Raw genomic sequence first — 22,378 nt, forward strand, 5'->3', positions numbered from 1 at the left:
GCCACTGCTTCCTACTTCCTTTCTCTTCCCCCAAAACCCCTCGCTTCCCTGAACCTCCCCTCCACATCCTCTGCAAAGCTCTGTCATATTTTAGGCTCTGTTCTCTTACAGAAGGTCTTTCCCTTGTCCTATGACTCCATGAGACCTTTACTGACACAAGAAAATTATTTCGAGGCACCCTGGAAACTCAGCCTGCCAGAATTCCTTTTCCTCCCTTCACCCACTGCTGCCCAGGAGAAATGAAGAAAGAAAAAGGAAATAGATCGATGTATGGCTCACTTATCATCTCCCTACTCTCCCTCCACCCCTCCCTTGAGAGCCACCCCGGAGTCTACCCCATCACAGTCCCAGACATAGTGGTACTGAGCCCCAGGTAGCACAGAGATGATGATGCTACACACGTGCCCACTGGAGGCTCAACCCAGGGCAAAAAGAGGTTAGAGATAAGGATGCTAGACTCAGTGAGATAGCTCCTGCTGGGTCTGTGTGCAGCTTGATCAATAACAAAGCTGGTATTGGGCTTCCACCTGTCTGGCTCCTGTGTCTTCCCCACGAAGGCTATAGGATGAGAAAAGGTCCTTGTATTGCTCTTGCTGAAAAAGCAGCAATTACTATTATAGGGCTTGCTTAGTGGTCCAGATAAACTGCCTAAGAACCTTGCGATCATTTAAGACTTAAACACACGTGTGCACGCGTACACGTACACACACACACACACACACACACACACACACACACAAACATAACCAGTCCATCACTGTGTTATCTAAACTGCTCTTTAAAAACTTAAAAGCAATGAACACATGGGAAGGTCAAACACATTTAGTCAGAGCATAAAATGATAAAAACTCAACATTTCCCCATTCCTCAGTACCTCTTACACTCCCCCCCTTTCCCATCCCCCAAACTGCCAATAAGGGTTCTCATATGGTTTTGATGGAAATGTAATGCACATTGGCATCCACAACAGATATTTTTATTACCTTTCTTCTCTTGTGTATAGATGGAAAGTGACTGGGTTTTCATTTTTATCAGCTGAAAGGTAGGGGATAGGGTAGAGTAGCACCCTCCCCCACCTCAGCCCACAGCCTTTATTTCTCATAAAGGCATGGGTTCCCCCCCCCCCGAGGCATTTCTCCTACCACACGCACACCTCCTAAGAAATGCCTCAAAATAAAACAAGTCTTAGGGTGAACGTGTGGGCTGCACTGGAGGAAGCTGGGTGAAGTACACATAGGTCTCTTTGTCTTTGTACTTTTTTTTTTTTGCAACTTCCGGTCAGTCTATAATTATTTCTAAATAAAAAGTTCTTCAAAATTGAAGCAAGTCCATGCTTTTAAGGGGCAAGGCACAGTGTGGGTGAAGTGGGGGACTGATGTAGGAAGGAGAAAAGGGATCTACTTAGGGAGAGCAAAGATTTTTTAATACAAATGTCACGATCCCTGGCCTGGCTACTTCTATGGTCCCTGGGCCAGTTGACAACACTAAACCAGTTTTTGAACTTATTTTGGCACATATTTGATTTCTCTCTCGCTCTCTCTTTTTTTTTAAAAAGAGCAAAACAGTGTTTTCCAATGAAGTCAGCTGTCATGATTACCAGCTTTGGATGCTGCTGCTTAATCCAAACCATCTCGCATTAAAAAAAAAAAAAAAAATAGTTGAGCCTTTTCATCCTCTCTTAAAAATCAAAAACTGAACCTTCAAAGTACACAAATATTTAAGTTTCTGGAGAAAGTTACGGTTCTCCAGATGAGGAGTCTGTCCAACTCAGAAGTCAAGTATTTTATAGCCACACTTCCCTGAAAGTCATACTGGTGGCAACAACCTAGCAGCATGCTCAAGTGTTGTGCTACATTCCTCACCCCCAAACCAAGCGGCTTAGGTGAGAAGTTGAGCCAAACATATGTCCCAAGAAGTCCCCACAGGAGTGGGTCAGGAGACTAATGACTGTTAGCCCAGCTTCACCTCTTCCTCCTCATGGAAATTACAGCCTAGATCAATGGGAGCTGTGAGCTTCAGAGACCTCATTGGACTCTACCTAAAGTCTGTCTACTGAACAAGACAGACCAAGATCGTCCTGGTAGATGGTACCACTGCCCAGTGTCATCATCCTGAAATGCAAACTTTCATTTCAAAGAGACACGAAGGAACAGACCTGCAGCAGCCAGAAAGATAAGTAGACTAAGCACCCAGTGGTCCAGTGTCGGATCCCAGCCCACCCTGTACCTCTAGATAGTCAATACTTTTATTCTGCCTGTGTTTTTGAGAGAAAATGACCAGGGAACTACAGTTTTGGGGGTGGGTTGGTTTTTCGAGACAGGGTTTCTCTGTGTAGCCTTGGCTGTCCTAGACTCACTTTGTAGACCAAGCTGGCCTCGAACTCACAGCAATCCGCATGCTTCTGGGATTAAAGACACGCGCCACCACAGCTGGCGGGAACTACAATTTTAAAATTCTTATGTTTTGTTTTGTTTTAGCTACTTTTGAAATCTGAGATGTGTCAGCAGATTTTGTGCACCATATAGCAGCATCTGGCTTGAGTTGAATGGTAGCTTCCCCTTTAAACAGAGCAAATACTGTACTTACTAGACAGCCAATGTCCCCACCTCTCCATTATCTTCCACTATGCCAGCCTCTCTCCTTGGCTCCCAGTATCCACTCCTGTGGCTTCTGCACTCTTTTCATTTGCTAATGTCTGAGGTGCCAGGGAAAGAATTTCATCCATCCTTCTATCCCCCAATCTGTTTTCCACTGTCTAAATTCTTGGTTCTCTTAGCAGGTGATACATTCCTAGTCTTTACTTGGCCCCACTCCCAATGTCTCTGTTTTGCTTATAACCACAAGAGAAAAAGAATGTCCCAACAACCCCCCCCCCCATCTTGTTCTACCTACAGCATACGCAGTTCTTAGCCACTATTAATGGCTGATATCTGCCTTCTCCCATGTACCATCTGATCCTGTTGGTTTCTTAGACGAGAGAAAGAAACTCAAGTCACCAGTATGCAGGATGCCTCCCTGGGTAAAAGTACTTTATGTACAAACCTGAGATCAAACATCCAGAATTCAGGTTTAGGTGGAAGGAGAGAACCAATTCTACAAAGTTGTCCAGTGACCTACACAGGTACACTGTCACACACACACACACACACACACACACACACACACACACACACACACACTGATGATGGTGATGATGATGATGACAATGATGATGATGATGATGGAGGAAAGTGCTTTGGTCCAGGATAAACCTCAACACAAATAGCAAACTTCCTTCCTGCTGGCTAGCTTTCATAGCACCAGAGGTGCTAAACAGGCCATTGGCAGAGGAAAAAAAAAATCAAAGGGCCTACAAAACCCTGCCTGGTAAGATGTACCCATTGGTGGCATGACCATTATGGAAGTAACCAACCAACTTCTGATTTGATTTGAAGCCTATTCACAAGAGAAAATTCATGCCTGGTACTCTACACTTGGCGAGAAGCCTATAGCTAGGGAGGCCACAGGCATTAATGTAGAAACGGATGGCTTATTTTTGCTAAATGCTCATGTTGTCAAATTGCCTTCTAAAATATTTGTTTATACCCATAGATTAGGTAGCTCCAAATTTTGGTCAATACATCTTCTTTTTCACTGAGCAGCAGTCAGCGCAGAGACTGGTCAAAGAACTGAGCATGAGTGACTATTGAGAATAGTGCTGTCACAGTTAGCTCCAGCTGTTAACAACCCAAGACTATGGATACCTGAGAAGAGGAAAGCTACTGAAGAAATTACTCAGATCAGATTGGCCTGTGAAGGCATGCGTGTGTTTAGCATTTTCTTAATTGTTAGTTGATTTGGGAGGGCTCAGTCCACTGTAGGAGGTGTAACTCCCTAGGCAGGTGGGGCTATACAATAAAGGTAACCCAGCAAGCAGAGGGAGCGAGCCAGTCAGCAGCATTCCTCCATGGTTTCTGCTTCAGTTCTTGCCTCCAGGTTCCTGCCAATGAGCTGTTGGGTTCCCTAGATGATGGACAGTAAGCCAAATAAGCCACGACTAAGTTGGTTTTGGTGAGTGTTTGGCCACGGCAATAAAAACCAAACTAGGACAAGTGCTGTGCCCTTGGTGGGACATCTAGCTAAGGCCCCAAGACTCAGGAAATATCATGGGAGGAGATGAAGGATACGGAGAAGGGCCATGAGATGCTGACTCCTGGCTATGGTGGGACTGCAGTATTCACGAACGCAGAGCAGCTATGATGATCTGTTACAAGATCAATTGAGTCAATGTTACAACATGGAGGGGGAATGGTTGACTAAGCACCCAACCCTAGCAGAGGAGCTGCTGGCAGCTGATGGCAGGGGGAGTCGATGTTCTGCTGGGATGTGGCCCCAGGTAGGACATCCATGCTCCTGTGGGTGGTCTCACATGCATGTCTGCATGAGGTAGCACAAACTAAACTCACTGAATTACTGGTAGGGGGAAGGGTCAAGAGGGCATAAAAGTAGGAACAGGTGTTATGGAGAGAGACATGAGAGGAAGTAAATTGGTCATATATAAAACTCTCTCTCTTACACACACACACACACACACACCTGCTCAGAGATATCACTCTCTTCATGAGTGCTGTCATTAGTTAGGTTCTTTAGGGTACCACACTCACATTAAAAAGGGGCTCCCAATGATACCTCACATCTGCGCCATGCCCAACCTTCTAGAAAAACCCATGCACTGTCTGAGAAGTCATGGACAACCCCTCCTGTTGCACTGTCCACTGTAGATGGAGCATTCTTGCTACGTCTCTGGTGACAAGAAGACATAAGAAAGTCTCTCACAGAGACCCTCAAAGTGACCTCACTCCCCAGTACTCTGGGGGACACATATTGAACATGTCCTTAGTATGTGACACTTGACTCCAAGCCTTGTCAGCGTAGCATCTGTCCTTAGCAGCAGCCAAACATGAGTGTCATCAGGGAGGGATTCATGGGGCGTGGCCTGCCAGTAGATGTAGACATTACACTCTTTCCTACCTGCAGTCGCTCTCCTTCTGAGGTCAGTATGGTCCTCCTATCAGAGAGCTCACAGGTTCTACCTTCAGGTAGAGTTACTCCCACCAGGGTCTTCTCTGGCTGAGACAAGGGGCTGAATCCCATACAGCCAGTTGCTGCTCTGTGCCTCCTTGCTTCTAGGATAGTAGAAACTTAACAAGACTTTCAGGGAAACCTGCCTCTGAGGTTCCAGTAAGTCCAGGACTTCCTACCCAGGTGAGTCCCCATCTTATCACAGAAGAGCATGTGACAGTGCACATTGTTAATGAGTCACTTAGCCATACAGATCCACCTTCAGAAACTGAGCTCTCACTTCCACCCCCGAACCTAGCCTTTCTTCATCTCTGCACACCATTTCGACCAGACATAGCACACGCACTCGCCTACCACAGCCCAGAGGACAGTAGAATAGGACGACAGGTGACGGTATACAAAGTACCTACATCCACGTGTTAGGTGAGCACTGCAGTCCTGTTATTACAGGGCCCATATCGCAGACGGGAAACTATAGAGTTTGATGGTTTGTCCGTGGCTTATCCTTACAACAAGGTCAAATTCCCCAAATTTTCCATGCTATTACTTCAGACTCATCTGCCATCACAAACTTCTATCAAGTCAGCAAACAGATCTGTGGCATCACTCCTTACTAAAGCTGCACGTGCTTTAAACTTTCTTATTATTAAGTATGCCTACTCATGTGGGGCAACCATTAAATGAAAAACCGTAACTCTAAAACAAACATTATCAACTTTAAACCAAATGTTTGTCAACTAGATGCTTAGGATCCGTTTGAAGAAGAGCTGTTCTCTTCATTTAAAATTGTAACAGTATTGGCAATATAATCAAAAGAAAGGACAGAGGGACCATGGGAGGGAAGGATGGAGAGGCTGAGGGCAGGAGCTACTCCAAGCTAACTTCTTTTTCTGTATTAGAAGGATGGAAAGAAAACTGAAAGGGGACTATAACTGTCTCCCAAGGTGATTCTGTGTTATTTAGCACCTCTGCTTGCAAAACCCCTTGGAGTGCAGCCTACCCTCCCCTAAGCACTGGCTTTACTGAGCCATGCTGAACCTGCAGCCTACCCTCCCCTAAGCACTGGCTTTACTGAGCCATGCTGAACCTGCAGCAGCGTGCACTGGGCTAACATGTAAGTGCGTTTACATTATTGCAAAAGCGGCTCAGAATTCTTGAGAGACCAATCCTGGCTTGGACTTAATGACCCCTAACAGCTCAGCCAGGTTATTTGCAAATTGAGGGGGAGGAGACAGAGCGCCAGTGAAATGTATAGCTCTCTTGGAGTTTTAATCTTTATAAATCTGGGCCTCCTGGCCCAAAGGCTGGAGGAAGGAGTCAACAGGCACACATCTTGGGTAGAACAAATAGCCTGCATTCTGCTTCCGGTTTGCAGGCGCCTTTCATGCCTGCATCCTGTCTATCCTTATCCCCCTTTTCTTTTTCTCCTTCCTTTCTAGAAATATTTTTAAAAACATTATAATAGTAGTTCATTCACACAGTAATATTAAATTGCACTTGGATTTGAACACTTATTCAAACACACACAGAGAAGGAGAGAGAGGGGGGGAGAGAGAGTGAGACTGAGACTGACCTTGAGTCACCACTTAGCAATCAGGCATTTTAGAAAAGAAAAAAATATAGAGACTGAAGAAAAGAAGGGGAAATACTTCATATTAAGTAAGTCAAAGGAATAGCCTTAACGAGGGTAAAATGACCCTGAAAAAAAAAAAAAAAAAAAAGAGCCCCATCTGGGCAACAAAAGTGATCTCCTTAGTAACACAAGGAAGCCAATATAAAAGGATAATTCCGTTAAGCACCCCTAATGTAGAATAGCATCCTGAAAGCACTAGAAAATGAAGGCCAAGTGCCGTGCTAGCAATTTCTGAATGCCAATGGTCCAAGAGAGCAAAGAAAGCACTTGAGTCTTGGAAAGTACTTTATTATGATACTGGGACTTTTTACACAAAGAGCATCACTTCTTTAAGTGAAAGAAATCCCACAAAGTCAACTTCCCCATTAAAAAAAAAAAAAAGCAGCTAAAGGCAAATTCTGTACATGTTTTTAACATCAGGTTTTATAAGAAAACCCTGAACTGGCTAGTCTTACACACACACACACACACACACACACACACACACACACACACACAGTGTTTTCCCACCATTTGTTGGTTTAGTCTCTGAAAGAGGCAAAGGAAACCATGACAAAAGCATTTTTCTTTCTTTAATGAGCAAGTCAATGTCTGAAAGGGGAAAGGGGGCTTTGAGTGGTTTTGTTTTGTTTTTGTTTCATTTAATAAATTTCATTTAATTTTAATTTTCATTATATATTAGTACTAAAGGCATTTTGGAGTTTTTGTTTTTGGGTTTGGGTTGTTGGGTGTCCCCCCCCCCATTTTACTCCCACTTAAAATCAGGAGACTGCACGTTCAGGAAACTCAGTCAGTTTCTTTCCAAGTTGGAAAATGTTGCCGATCCCAATACAGAATGAAGGCTCAAGAGCAACTGTTCAGCAGAGGCGGGGGAGGGGCAGGACAGATGGTCTTTTCCATCCCAGATTTCCATGATCTACAACAGAAACTGGATGACCAGGAAAAAGTGAGATGCAATTTGGAAATTGCTTTATAAGATAGAATCACTCCCAAACAAAGACATTCATTCAGCAAGATGGAGAGATTACAAAGAAAATTAAAATGGATCCTGAGTGAGTGCACAAAGCCATGCAGCTTGAAAGAGTGATGGGGAAGTCAAGGCTGTCCCTAGATAGTAGCTATGGCAAGGTGAAGGTGCCTGGGAGTGTGGAAAGTCTGAGGGTTCAAACCCAAATACATGCTGCCTGGGCCTGTGATCACAATGAGAGGGGATGGGGACATCAGAGACAAGTTCCTTGACGAGCATGCCATCCTGTCCAAAACCATCTAAGGTACAAAGAAAATGGGACTGTGCATGCTCGCCAAATAAGACACAGCGTCAAGCCAGTGACTTTCCTGTCTGTGTGTCTGCCAGTCTCAGAGCTCCTAGCTCTGTCTCCACAGACCACCTCAGCACACTGAAGAGTAGACGACACCTTTGGAGGAGAAACACAGAAGAAAAGCTGGACATGGCCGCGCCCAATGTTAGAACTGCGCTGCACACAGATGCAAAATTAAGCAGGAAAATGAAATAACATTAGAGGGAAAGTCCTCTTCTGGCTTATGCATACTTGGTTCAAATGATTCACTGTTTCAAGAACAAATTGAATTATCCTCTAGTTAAGTGAGTTACTGAGAATTCGGGATGAGATGAGGGAAAACTCGTGCTAAAAAGAAAAGAAAAAGGACTTCAGTGGTCAGGTCTGACATTAAATAAAAAACAAGACAAAACCCCCAAAATACCAAAAAACAAAACAAAAACTCTGTTAATGCCACAGCTACATTTGTAAAGACAGCCCTGGATAAAATAAGGCTAAGGAGACCTGTGATCTCCATTGTACACACAGAAGTGAGGCTCCCACAGCAGCTACTTTGCTGTTTGCTATAAAACACACGATTTCATGTATGAGGCTCATAGTTTCTTCCAGGAAGAAAGGAAAGACATAAAGAAGAATGGGTTTTTCCATTTCTAGGTACTGTGTAATATAATAAGAAAATGAATGTCTAAATCCAGGGGAAAATAGCATCCTAATTAGGATGCAATGGATTAACACCTTCCCAGGATAGCCTATGAAGCGGAGGGAGCAATGAGGGTACTCTCCCCAAAGCCAACTGGAAGGGAAGCAACTAGGATGGCTTCAAAACAGTGGTTCTCAATCTGTAGGTCACGGTCCCCATTGGGGGTCCCATATTAGATATCCTGCATATCAGATAGTTACATTACAATTTATATTACAATCCATAACAGTAACAGCATTACAGTTATGAAGTAGCAACAAAAATAATTTTATGGTTGTGGTCAGCACGAAGTGACATTGAACTGTATTAAAGGGACACAGCGTTAGGAAGGTTGAGAGGTACTGCAGTGCGACTCTCATAGCCCTGTTTATCTCTAAGAACACAAGATGCAAGATCTACTAAAGGAAGGAATGCAGTCTACACACCAGGCTGGCATCTGAAAAATAAACCTCTCTGTGGGTGCTGGCCCAAACCTTAAATTCCAAAATAAAGTCTTTGGCTTTTATAGCAGTGTATGTACAGCTATGGCCCCTCCACAAGAGAAAACTCCCAACATGAACAACCATATCCAATGACTGCATCTCAGAGGCCTATTCACAAACACCCCCACTTTATCACAGAAAGAATATTCCTCGTGTATGCGAGTGCTTCCATTATGTCTTATTTGAAGGAGGAAAATGAAATAAAATTCCTATCCGAGATATTTATAGATCTCATAAAACCTGATTTGTTCTCATAAGCTGCTGTAAGCTCAGTCATCAGGTAAGCTGGAAATGGGAGGTGTGGTAAGTAGCACTGTATTATGTTATATGTGCCTAATTCTGGCAGAAAAAGAAAGAAGGGAGGGAGGGAGAGAGGGAGACACAGAGACAGGGAGACACAGACAGGGAGACAAAGAGACAGAGGGAGGCGAGAGACAGAGAGAGAAGCAGACAGAGAGAGATATGGAGATGGAGAGACAGAGACACAGAGAGACAAAGAGACAGAGGGAGGTGAGGGACAGAAAGATAGGCAGACAGAGACAGACAGACAGAGATGGGGAGGGAAGAGAAGAGAGATAGAGAGAATGAATGAATGAATGAATGAATGAATGAATACGAATATGAATACAGACAGTCAGTATGAATAAGATAGGTACACAAGAAAGGGTTGGATATCTTTATGAACAAGCCAAGAAGATTCCAAGGACATCTGCCACCTTAGGTCCAATTTCTGGGGTCAATGCATTCCTTTTCCTGGTTCTAACTACTAGGAGCATTTGCTGAGTGACTCCTACATGTCCTGTGCTGGGTCACAGAAGCAATACTTAGGAATCAATAACTCGTTTCCAGGTAAGGAATTAGACTTGGCAGTGATCTTCTTGAGGTTTCAGATCTGCTTCTATGTCATTTGTGTACCACAAAACAGCAGCACCTTATGGAGCACCTGGAACACGCATGATAGAGAAAACCAAGGTTCAGAAAGCAAAATCTACTGGCTGTTCAAATCCTGATAGGTCTACAGGTACCAAGCCTTATCTCTGACTTGTACCTCCATGTCTCTTATCAAACTAAGGGTCAGTATGCACATAAAAATTGAAAGTACTCGAGGCATATCTGGGTTTGGATTCTGCCAAGCCACTTCCATGGCATGTGATTTTAGGAAAGCACTGGATGTCTAAAACTGCAATTACTCCATCTGTAAAGTGAGCACAAGCCGACTGACTATTGTTTCACGTGGTTGTATAAAAGATAGACTGAAATGGCACATATAATATACTCAAAGGAGATAATCTTTAAGAAGTATCTGCAATTGGGACTGGAGAAATGGCTCAGAGGTTAAGAGCACTGTCTGTTCTTCCAGAGGTCCTGAGTTCGATTCCCAACAAGCACATGGTGGCTCACAGCCATCTATAATGTGATCTGATGGCTTCATCTGGTACATGCAGGCAGAGCAGTGAATACATAATAATAAATAAACAAATCTTTGAAAAAACATAAGTATCTGATATATATCAGATGTTATTTTGATGCTTTGTATGATAAGAACAGTAGCCAGGTGCAAGGAGGAAGACACCAGCGTAATCTGCCACTACTTTTGCAACTTCTTTACGTTGTAGCCATGGTAACTTGCTTAATCAACTTCATCTCAAGTTTTTCTCACCTGAGTAGGAAATTCTGTAATAGTTCCTGGCATCATAGTTATAGTAAGTATGTATAGATGACAAGAGGCCATAAGCCCTCCCCCGCCCAAGCCTTAAATTCAATGTATCTGCTTGCTGTGATGCTCACAAACAAATGTGAAACTCTCTATCATGGAGCAAACCATCTCTTGGTCAGTGTGAAAGGAAGTAAGAATGCTGAGTCCCAGGGGAAGATGTAAAGTAAAGGGCTAACGACTTTTGAATGCAGAATCCAGTGACTCAGACTTGTGAGCAGGATCTCCTATGGCTCACAGGAGAGCTGCTGTATACATGGTCTCCTCACAGAGGTCCTCCAGTGCCATAGGAGGAGCTGTGTCCCATGAGCAGGGACTCCAGTGACACATGAACGAAACACAACGGCTCAAAATTCACAAGTAGGAAGAACCTATTATTTCCACTCTATTGTAGATGGCACAAATCTGCTGCCTCTCCAAAAATAGCACTGAGACTATGACTACTCCATTGAATTCTGCCCTGGAAGTGTATGTGAGTGGGATCAAGAGCAGGCAGGCACTCCCTTGCAGGGCAATTGCTCCATGGCTAATTGCCATTTTCACAGCTGGGTTGAGCTTTCCAAAAAGCATCCTTCAACTTTGAGCCCTGTGCTCTTCTCCTGGTGGTCCCTCTCTTGCCAACCATCCCCCTTCAAAGACAGCTTACAGATAAAAGGACAAAGCTACAGGAGACACAATTTTGCAAACATCACAGTTTGAGAAAAAGACATTTCTAAGGCTTCATTGTGACTATCACCACATGCCCACAGTCATTACCACAGGAGCCCAGCCTTCCATGGATTTGGAGGCTGCCTCTTGCCCGAATGTCCTCAGCAGCAATTTTTTCTGTAGTTTATTTTTGTCCCTTATACTAGAAGGATGTCTCCTTTGAATTTTTTTTTTTTTTAACAGAGTCTAATTCTAAACAATGTGGTCAGTAAGAAAAATGGAGATGTGGTACCTAACGCCTACCTGTATGATCTGACAGGCACACATGCACACACATATTCCTTTAAAACCATGAAGCAGGCTGAGGTAAGCGGAAAACCATGACTGCAGACTTACCAAGGATAAATTATCTGAAATGTCATCATATAACTAGATATTAATGCTCAATACCACAAAAGCTTCCAGAAACAGAATTTGACCAGGTTAAGCAAACTCAGGGTGGGTCACGGGAAACCTGAGCCAAACAGACCTGCCTTAGACACACCTAGTTTGGAAAAACAAAATCAGAAAGGTGGAACAACACTTGGGCAGCTACTTCTAACAAATGAACTGGGTGAGGAATATTTATCATCTTTGTTCTGCTTTGTTAGAAATATCTGGCCATGTTATAATTCAAATTATACAAGGAATAATATAATCTGATGTGAGGCTTAGGTCCTTGTGACTGGTAGCTAACCCCCTGTATATCAATAGCCCAAATCCAAGACTGCATACTGGAATCTGACAAAGGTGAAAGCCACACTGAGTACCCCCAACAGGACCCCAATTTACTTGTCTATGTGACTGAGAACCACCGTTAAAAACTTAAAGCTTAAACCATAGCCACAGTAAGCATTCAACTAACTACGGAATCTCCACTGGACCAAAACTTAGGAGAATAAATAGTAAGTGGTAATTATCAAAATCATTGCTGGCTCAATTTTCTTAACAATTACCTTTTCTTATGAACTCACTAACAGCGTACCTCACTTACAACCTGACTAACCCAAACAATAGGAAAAGGAGAGTAAAGAACACAATAATAAAACCTTAAGGACATCAGTTCCTAGGAACAATTCTCCCGCTAGTCAGCAGGACCTCAGCAAAACCACAATACAACCAAGGTTGCTGCTGGAACCTGGAACAGCAGCTGACCCTCAGCTGGAGCCCAACGCCTTGAAGCCTTCCTTGGAGCAGTTCTCTCCAGGAGGTCTCTCTAAGTGTTGATGAACAGCCAAAACAATCCCAAGTCCCCTCTCCAGCCTCTTGTTTTGGGCTCATATATGTATCTCTTCTCCAAGCTCCCAGACAAAGTGGTTCGACTTCTAAGGGGATAAACATCCTGTTCTCTCACCAGTCTGTTCCAGATCCCACACTTGGGGTCAACACAAAAACATATTTCTCTCTCCTACAAATCATAACTAAGGTAACAACTCTGTTTTAAGCAATATAAAGTAAGTGCAAAATAGTATAAGAAGAAAATATCACAAGGAAATAAAAGAGTTGGACACAAATTGTTTTAAAAAAATGGATCCAGGTGTGGTGGCACACACCTTTTATCCCAACACTTAGGAGGCAGAGGCAGGCAGATCACTGTGAGTTCGAGGCCAGCCTGGTCTACAAAGCAAGTCCTGGGCCCCCAAGGCTACACAGAGAAACCCTGTCTCAAAAAATAAATAAATACATACATACATACACACATACATAAATGGTAGCGGTGCTATTGACTAAGGATGAGGGAAACGGGGTTGTTTCCTGGGAAATACAGTAACTATTTAAAAGTTAAACGGATATAGAATTTAGACCAGCAGTTCTCAACTTGTGACCCCTTTGGGGCTCAAATGACGCTTTCACAGGGCTCGCCTAAGACCATCAGAAGACATAGAGACTTCTATTATAATTTAAAACAGCACTATTGGATTCTTCAACCCAAGACTTTCTTTAGTACAAAGTATACAGAGAGTAGTGAAAGATGGCTGGTGAGGCGAAGCTATATCAAGTCAGGTCTGTCTTTTATCCAGTCTCTGAGGACGTACATCTCGATGGACCTCCCCACCCATTTGCTACTGCTTAATGATAAAGCTTTTTATAAGTGTGGCATTATTACTGTGGGGGCTCTTGCCCTACTCTTCCAATAAGAGAGGGGTGAGGGGAAGAGAGAGTGTGTATTATTGAGAGTGAGAAAAAGATTAAGTTCAATTATTCCATCTAGAGCCCAGGCAATGCCAATTTGGGGGCGGCGGGGTGGGTACTAGTACCTAGAAGTCTCTTTGAGAGGGTAGAATGAGCAATAAGCAGTGATTTGAAACCTGTTCTGAGCGTCTGCGTCCTGGGCCCCAGAGTCATCAGCCCTAACATGAACCCGAGGAATGCGATGCCTCCTTCAGCTTCAACAATCTAAGTGAGTTAACTCCAGCATTTCAGAGTTGAACAAACCAAAGCAGCTTTCAAGACTGGAAATTTTAAGGTTTTAGGTTCTTAGCTCTGTTTCAAGCTGGAGGCCAGGCTTTCAAGATGACCCTCAGAGAAATGTTAATGGGTCTGTATTCATAAATAGATATTGCACGTGGCTCTAAATTAATGATTTTAATTACGTCAAGTCATTTCCGAATGACACAGGCATGGACGCCATTTCCTGGACATGATGGACGTGTGAAGTCACAGTTACTCACCAGCCCCCAACGTGCCCTGTGCTGAAAGCGTGCCCACAAAAGAGCTAGGCAAACCTCTAGCCTGATTTATATAAACAAGTCAACAGGCAGACAACAGCCCGGCAGAGCAGTGTTCATAAACAGTACTGAAGAGTTCATTTTGACCATGGTTACCTATTCTGTATTACTTAATTTTAACCGTGTCTCCTAGAGCCAAGCTACTGTGCGGCAAGATCTACTGCCTATCCAACTTGGCGTCACTCGAGCACCAATGTCCACACAAATAAGGGCATAAGAAATGAAACAGTTAACACAGAATAGATTTAACATAGTTTCATACAGAATGTTTCATCAAAAGCAAAGTCCCACACAAGCCTCACAGGGTCTATTGCCAGCTCAATCAGGAATGGTTCCACCCCCACTCGCCCCACCCCCCATCACCCCATGCCCCGGAACCGGAAGTCACTTGGATCTCAAGCAGGTGGACATTGGGACTCATTTTCCCCAGGGCAGCTGCTGACTCAGCTGTGGCATGCACACATACGATGTGGCAGACAGAGTTCCTGTAATGGTAAGTGGGACGGACAGACAGACTGCAGACTACCAGGCCAAGTTCTTAGGCTCACAGCAAATGACAAGCCAGTGCCTTTGGCCTGAGGTAGTAGAAATGATGTTGCAAAGTGAAGGTGAGAAGCAGGGGCAACTGGAGAACAGCCCCAGGACCACTCAAGTAAACACACGTTTTAAAGTGGCAGTACTTTATTTGGGGGGGAGGGGGTGGAGGCTCCTAAATGAGATTGCTTAGGTACATTTTCTCATGAGTGTGTTATACAATGGGCATCTGACGTAGGAAAAAGAGCAGTGTTTTCTAGCGTGTCCATGGTATATGCATTCCTGAGTGGGTCTCACGGTAGCCGTACAGTTTTCTGGTTCCTTTCTCGGTTGCACTGGCTGGCAACTGAGGCTAACACATTTCTGCCCATCCATACTAACTAAGAAAGCACTTAGCTGATTTGGGAGAACAAAGGGATTGGTGGGCCATCTCTGCTCTCACCATTCTGGCATTGCTCATGGTAAGTTGGGGAGCTGTCCTAAACTTTCAGCAAATCCCAACTCCAACATGGATGCTACTAGCTACAGCCAATGAGCCAGCATCATGGAGGCACGGAATACATTCATCCAGCAATGGGTCCCATGAAGGGGACTAAGCACTCCATGCTAAGCAGAGAGATGGGGCCATCTACCAACTAGCTGGTCAAATACCACAGCAGGTGTCCTACCAACATGAGCTAGCTGGGACTGACTGAAGTACGCATGTAGTGCCTAGACTCAAGCAGCTAAAATCTGAGGGCTTCTGTGAAGGTAGACTTCTAGGACTCCTGAGAGAATGGCTATTAAAAGCTCCATTCTGACCTCCTCGAAACTATCCCCATTTAAGTGGAGAAGCAAATTAGCCTCAACAGGCATTTCTATTTAGAAGGGGGCTGGGAGAGAAGAGCCCACGTTTGAACACTTAAGGTCTCCAACATGCCCATCCATAAATCATCTCAGGCCAAAGCTGTCACGCTGTATCTTCTACTTTGCCTTTTAAATGGATAGGACCCCCCTCCCCCAGCATCCCTCTCTTCTCAGGGTGGTGAGTAAGGGAGTGAGACGCATGGAGAACAAAGAATGGTGAGTTCCCTTTTTCCCCATGCCAAGGGCAGGTGTAGCAGCAATATCTGCATTGAGCTCTTTTGCTTATTTTAAAATTCCAAATTTCAAACAGGTAGACCGGATGGCCACGTGTGAGAGTCCCTAAACCCATATGAAGAAGTGTCTATTAAAAGAACACAAAAATGAATCTATTACAGAAAGGCTAAGTGTGTGATTGATGGCACTCACATGTGCTCTCATTTTTAAAGCCACATTTATTTAGTGGCTGCATCTTTATATTTTAAAAAAGATCTGGAGAATCATTGCAGTTCTGGTTTTTGGATTTTTTTGTTTTTGTTTTTGTTTTTTGTTTTGTTTTGTTTTTTTTCCTTTTTCTTACCACAACACTGTTTCAAAAAACAACAACAACAACAACAACAACAAATTTTTATAGTAACTGACAAACACACAAATCACATACCGAAAAAAAAAATGCCAGCTATTTTATCCTTTCAACGTGGTTACCAAGGCTCCTTTGTGTCTGTAAATTTCTCAGGGTGGTGCTGTTGCCAAGAAATTCTAATTCATGATAAGGTTTTCTGCAAATTGGGACAGTGGCAAACCTGCGGCTGGACAGATCCTGCAGTGTGCTTTGTCTTTCTATCTGAGCTAGCACCTGGCTGCCCAGGCCGGTGGAAGGCAAGGCCAGGGCAAGATTACACAGAGGAAGAAGCACCGTGTCTCCCGGACCAAAGCCCAGCTCCCGATACCATGAGGCTGTTCTTGGAAGGCAACCATTTCTGTAGGCTTCCCCCAAGAGATGTCTCATACCAAACGGCCTCATAAAAACTGTTTCAGGATGCCTGAAACCGAGATGAAATTGCAGAGTTACGGGGACACTTTAGTCCTTACGGAAGCCAAGTATGCCATTAGTTTAAAACAATGAGGGGGGGGATGACGAGGGAGGGAAGAGTGTTCTATGATTTATTTATTTGTTTCCAGTAGCAGTGGAAAATTTTCTCCAAGCAAAAAGGAGGCCTGAAATTGACCCCACTTGCCAATTATGAATCAGCGCTAGCAATGATCATAATCCTGTAAGAGTTTTCAAGTAAACACACCACGTTTCTCAATGACAGGTAGCAAAGTTCAGCGCAAATCATCCTCAGTGTCCTTACTCAGACTATCCTCGTGAAACAGCATGCTGGGAATAAAGAATCTTTTTTTTTTTTTTTTTTTTTTTTAATTCTAAGTCTCTGTAGAATCTGGAAGAAAACGAAGGTGTTGTATGAATGCTTTTTATCTTCTGAGTCAGCAGCCAGTTCAGAGTCCAACTTCTCTTGTGACATGTATGACTGCATCTTCCCTTTGTCATCAAATGGTACCCTGCTCTCCCTTCTGTCCTACCCTTAACTGTTTGCTCAAACAGCTTTTGAAATATTCCCGACAAGTTTTCAGAGACCTTAAGGCTGGTAGCCTTCAGGGTTGTGTCAGCTGAGTCCCGTAAAATAGCAGACCACATAAGCACATAAAGGCAGTGTAATTTATAGTTGCACGACAGGCAGAGATGATATTACTTGGCCCAGGTGCTTTAAAGCGCACAGTTGGAGTTCTGAGACTGAGGGCTGTTGGCTTGGGGTGTCCACTTAGATTTTTAATTACACCAACAGTGATTCTGGAAGTTGGAACTCTTGTTCAGTATCACTGCCTAAGAATTCATGTCGAAGTGATAGGTGGTCGGCCTGTCATAATTAGTGTCTTTGTCACAGGATCATTGACCCAGGAAACTATCCCATACCCTAAGCTGAAAGTAAAGTTGATAAACAGCCCCACCTCAATTTTCCAATGCACAGATGTTCTTGAATTTATGATCCAAAGCCATTCTCTAGAAACCAAACTAGATTAACAGCATCATCACCCCCCCGCACCCCCCCCATGTTCCCGTCTCACCTCCCCCCATGTCCCCGTCTCACCTCCCCCCATGTCCCCGAGGCCAGGTATCCTGTTCACTTTAAGAAAAACATCTAACAATGATCCCTCATTTGACCTCTAAAATCTGATTACTCCACCACATCAGCAAACTTCCTCCTGCCTAGGGTTTTGCAGCAACCTTCTTGAGCTGTTTTGAGCAAAGGAGTCCCAAAATTTCACCATCTGGTTAATTTTGAACCAACAGTTGCATAAAACCACCACTCCCCCTTAGGCTAAGAAGCAAGGGGGTGTGGGGAAGGGAGGAAGGAAGAGATAAAGGCTAAAGGTTTTGCCAACGGCATGAACTCAGGGTCCTGGTTACCTTTGCACAGAGCAGCTATGAACAAAATCCGGAGCAGAGAACTCCTGGCAGTGGAACCTTGGTTAGAAGCGCTTGGCCCACAAGTAACGCTTCCATTTGGAGAAGGGTTTTAGGACAGGAGAACAGGGCAGTTGAAGGCAGTTGAGGCAAGAAATAAGAAAGAGGACTGGAAGTGAGAATTCCTTTGCCTGGTTATTAAAACCTAAGCAAGAGGTCTCTAGAAGTGGGAGGAGGGAGGGGGAGGAGGGAGGAGGAGGGGGAACAGGAAGAGCAGAGCTGGCTTCTGAGGAAACAAAAGATCTAATGCATCCCCTAATTGTCAAGCCAAGGAGGTTTCCTTGGAGCTGCACTTTCTGGATCCTCTAGGCAGATCTAGAAAAGCAGGTTTCCTCTAAAGAGCTACCCCACACCCCCCATCCCACCCCACAGCAGGCTTTACTACTGTGAAAACTTGAACCAAAACAAAGTTGTGTGATTCATCAGGAGGGAACGTTGTAACAAATAGAAGCCAACTTTTCTTCCCTCCAACACTGCTTAACAGTTAGTCACAAACAAGGGCTGCCTGGGGCAGGCTGACTAAATCAACAGATTCCCTCCCCTAACCAGTCTAGACTGTAGTTAATAGGCAACTGATTCCACACCAATGGGCTGACAGTGTGAGAGGAAGGCTGTTTAAAAAAATGACATTCTGGCCACATTTTTTTTCGGGGGTGGGGGCTTACTTCACATGCAAAATTAAAAGGAAAGGGATGTAGTGAGATTCCTTATGAGACATAGTCTTGTTAAGGATGAGAGGAAAGGATGCGCACTGTGCTTGTGTGTTTAGCAAAGGGCAGCATCGGCCAGCCCTGCACAGACACACAGACACAGGCGGTCAATACCTGGAGGAAAACTCTGCAGTTTCCAGCCAAGCAAGAACTAGTAACAATGGCACAGTCTGAAGAGTAAGCGCTTTACCACTGGCTCCATATACCATGAGCTAAGCATCTCTTCCTAAAGCAGAAGCTGTTACATCGCAGCCTCAAGCTGGCAAATCCTGCTTTGGATCCTGGCAGAGGGACCGCAGCCGTTCATTAGCCTTAACAAGATGCTGTCACTGAGCGGAGAAGTTACATGGGCAGCCACACACCAAGAATCGCTCGGCCAACCCCAAGGGCAAGCTGTTTTCTCCGGCATGGACTCTTAAAAGTTCACACTCTCGACGTGCAAATCCGGACTGTCTTCCTAGACTTTCCACGGTGCACATTGTAGAGTTTTTAAAACACCCATGGTGTCTCCCCTCCCCAGCCGCCCCGCCCCCACCTACCACCATCTTTCCTGCAGAATGTCCCTTCAGCAGCTCCCAATCGCTGCTGGAAAAACCACTGTTTCCGCAGCAGACCCAGCACTTTCCACTGACCAGCAGTTTCTTTATTCCACTTCACAAAGCCCAGTGAACTTGTCCCCAGTCGGGCTTCAACCTCCCTGAGGTGCCAAGCCAACTTGGCACCGGTACCCTTTAGCATCCTAGGAGTTTCTTAACTAGTCCTCTAAGACAAAAAGTCGGAAGCACGGGAGCACACACTACCCTTTGTCCAAGGTAGTGCTAACCTCAGAGACATCCCAAAACAGAAAAGAAAAAAACAAGGACGCAGGATAGGCTGCTCTTTCTGGAGGTATTAGCTGGGGAACCATACAATGCATTGTCAGCCTAAAACAGACACATCTCCCCCTTGTACGTATCCTTAAGCGTCTTTTGTCACCTGGCTTCTCTTCCTTACAGCTCACCTTCTAATCCAAAAATCAAGTTCCTATTCTTTATTGACACCCGCTAAAATTACTGGGGAAAACACTCCGTGCACCCCCCCCCGCCCCCACCATCTGACGGTTCTCAGCACCAGCTGAAATAGAGGAACCCGATTTAAGAACCAAAAAGGTCAGAACTCCTGAATGCAGGAACGTGGTATCCTGTCAACCATTGCACGACCACCTTTCCACCCCGCTCCTCCAAACCCCAGAAGTTCGCCAGCAGGTCTCTGCTGGGGGGACAGTGAGCCGAAAACATGTGCGCAAGGATGTGTGTTGGTGACAGAAACGCAGGCAGCTAGGACCGGCTCCGCTCGGCACACTAAGGGGTTAGGGGTGGGTGGAGAGGTAAACGCATATGATTGTTTCAGAAAACATTTTAAACAACACACAGCCAAAAATAAATTTAAAAAGAAAAAAAAAATTTTTTTAAATTTCACTCAAATCCCACACCAACGCAGCCCCGGCGTCTCCGCCGCCGCCGCCGCCGCCGCCACACGATTTACACAAGTAATTTAAATCATTCACCTGCTGCCAGGTCTCCTCCAGGGATGGCAAAGCTGAGAAGTAGCCGGTGTCGTGGACAAGTTGTAGCTCCTGGAATATACTATAACTAGCCAACACGTCCATGCTGCTGCCGCCGGGCAAAACCGGAGGAGAAGCCCTCCCCCGAGCTCAGCTGGGTCTGTTTGTTTGTCAGTCTGTCTGGCTCACCCCCCAAGAAGGCAGACATCCAGTGGCCCTTTTGTTTTGTTTTGTTTCAGTCAACTAAAAAAAGGAGAGAGAGAGAAAAAAAATCAATGCAGGAGAGGGAGAGAGGAGGTGAGAGAGGAGCGAGTGAGTAGGGTGGATGGGAGAGGGACCCAGCGTGTACAGTGCAGATGACTGCCAGGAAAAGGGGACTTCACGGGAGTGACAATTCCCTTCCAGGGCTCTAATCACTCCAGCTCGTGGATCAGGAAGGGGGACGCAAACTCACTGACACGAAGCTGCCATCTATATCTGCAGCGCTGTTCGCTCCTAATGCAATCTTTGCTCTTTATTTTGGGAGGTTGCATTTTTTTTTCTCGCGATCGCTTCTCTCCCCCCCCCCTCCTTTCCTTCCCTCCCCACCCCCCACCCCATCCTTGCTAGTTTGTAGTCCTCCCCCCTCCTCCCCCTTGTCTCCTCCTCCTGCTCTTCCCCCTCCCCAAACTCCCTCCCTCCGCCAGGCTAAGCGCGCAGCCGTGGGATCTCGGAGGAGGGCGTCCATTAGGCCGCGTGTGACCATGTAAGGTAAACAGGGGGCTCATGAAGTCACTGAGGACCAATGCGGCACTCGGAGCGGACCCTGGGGCGGGGCCTGGCCCCGACGGCGCCCGCCTATTGGCGCGCTGAGGATCTCCCTGCTGCCTTACAAGGCGGCGCGAGGCAAGCTATTTTTAGAGGGCTATATAAGGGGGCTGAGGCGGCCGCCGGGCGGCCGGGGAGCTGGAGCTCCAGGGAGGGTCGCTGCGACACTTGTACGGGTTCCCGGGATGCTGGGGCGGCCGGGATCGGGCTGCGCGCTGGCCTCCGACCCTTGCTGCGGGGCTCGCCCGAGCTGCCGGCGCTCAGACCCCGTTCGGATCCGTGGGAACGAGTGGCCGCGGTTGACCGATCGGGAGGTGCGGTCCCCAGTGCTGGGTTGGGATGCCTCCTGCGGGAGCGGCGGCGCTGCGGTCGGGGGCAAGTGGCTCTTTGCATTCGGCCTTCCTGCCAAGCATGGGGAAGGAGGGCAGCGAGGGAGAGGTCAGGCTCAGGACAGCGTCACGTACCCCAAACTATAGCCCAAAAGCCCCGTCCGAATTCCCCACAGGGTGCAGAGATGAAGTGCCAGAGGAGGAAGTGTCTCACAATGGCAGAGAACAAAGGCGAGCTGCACTGAGAGCCGGCTTGCGCCCGCCCCCGACGCCGCACGCTGTCCCCGCCCCGGTCCGCGCGCGCTAGTGCGCGCCGCCGATCGCTTTCTGCCTTCTAGTTCCTCAGACCGAGCTGGAGACCTGGCCGGGAATTTGATGTCTAGCATCTTTGAGTGTGCGTGAAAGAGAATATGGAGAACGTGAGAGAGTTAGGGTGCCGGCTGGAGTTGGCAGTTAACTAGCATATCCTTTCAAGAGATTTATCCAGTAGCTTCCTGGAGGAATGTGCAAGAGCTGGGATGGAGCAAGGGGTCTTAAAAAAGATGTCGAGATTTTGCAAGCTCGGGAGATGGAAACGTGCGCAGTGCACGTGGTTCAGAGTTGCCCAATTGTTTGTTTGACCTTAAATGGCTAGCGTGGTACAGGCTTCTCCAAAATACACCGAAAACTGGACGGCTTTCGGAATGACTGCAGAATTCGGTACTTAGAGAAAAGAAACTTCCTTGAACCTTCAGTGGAAGAAACATAGTTTCATCGACGCCATACTATTCCAGTCCAGCTG

General features: G+C 45.7%; 1 protein-coding gene across 3 annotated transcripts in view; it reads right to left on the bottom strand.

Annotated features, from left to right (window-relative positions):
- Klf7 (KLF transcription factor 7) overlaps positions 1-21,856 on the bottom strand; it is an 88,020-nt gene extending 66,164 nt beyond the window's left edge. The window contains exons 1-2 of one of the 3 annotated variants that reach the window (XM_051153936.1): positions 21,733-21,856; positions 20,465-20,704 (exon numbers count right to left, since the gene is read on the bottom strand). In XM_051153936.1, coding sequence (XP_051009893.1) covers positions 20,465-20,566 — 102 coding nt within the window. In that variant the 5' untranslated portion in view covers positions 20,567-20,704; positions 21,733-21,856. Of the gene's footprint in view, positions 1-20,464; positions 21,033-21,732 lie in introns of those variants that run through there. The other 2 variants (XM_051153935.1, XM_051153937.1) reach the window with 2 other exon arrangements.
- Positions 21,857-22,378: the final 522 nt, after the last annotated feature.

Source organism: Acomys russatus, chromosome 12 (genome assembly GCF_903995435.1).
Source record: "Acomys russatus chromosome 12, mAcoRus1.1, whole genome shotgun sequence".
Taxonomy (NCBI): domain Eukaryota; kingdom Metazoa; phylum Chordata; class Mammalia; order Rodentia; family Muridae; genus Acomys; species Acomys russatus.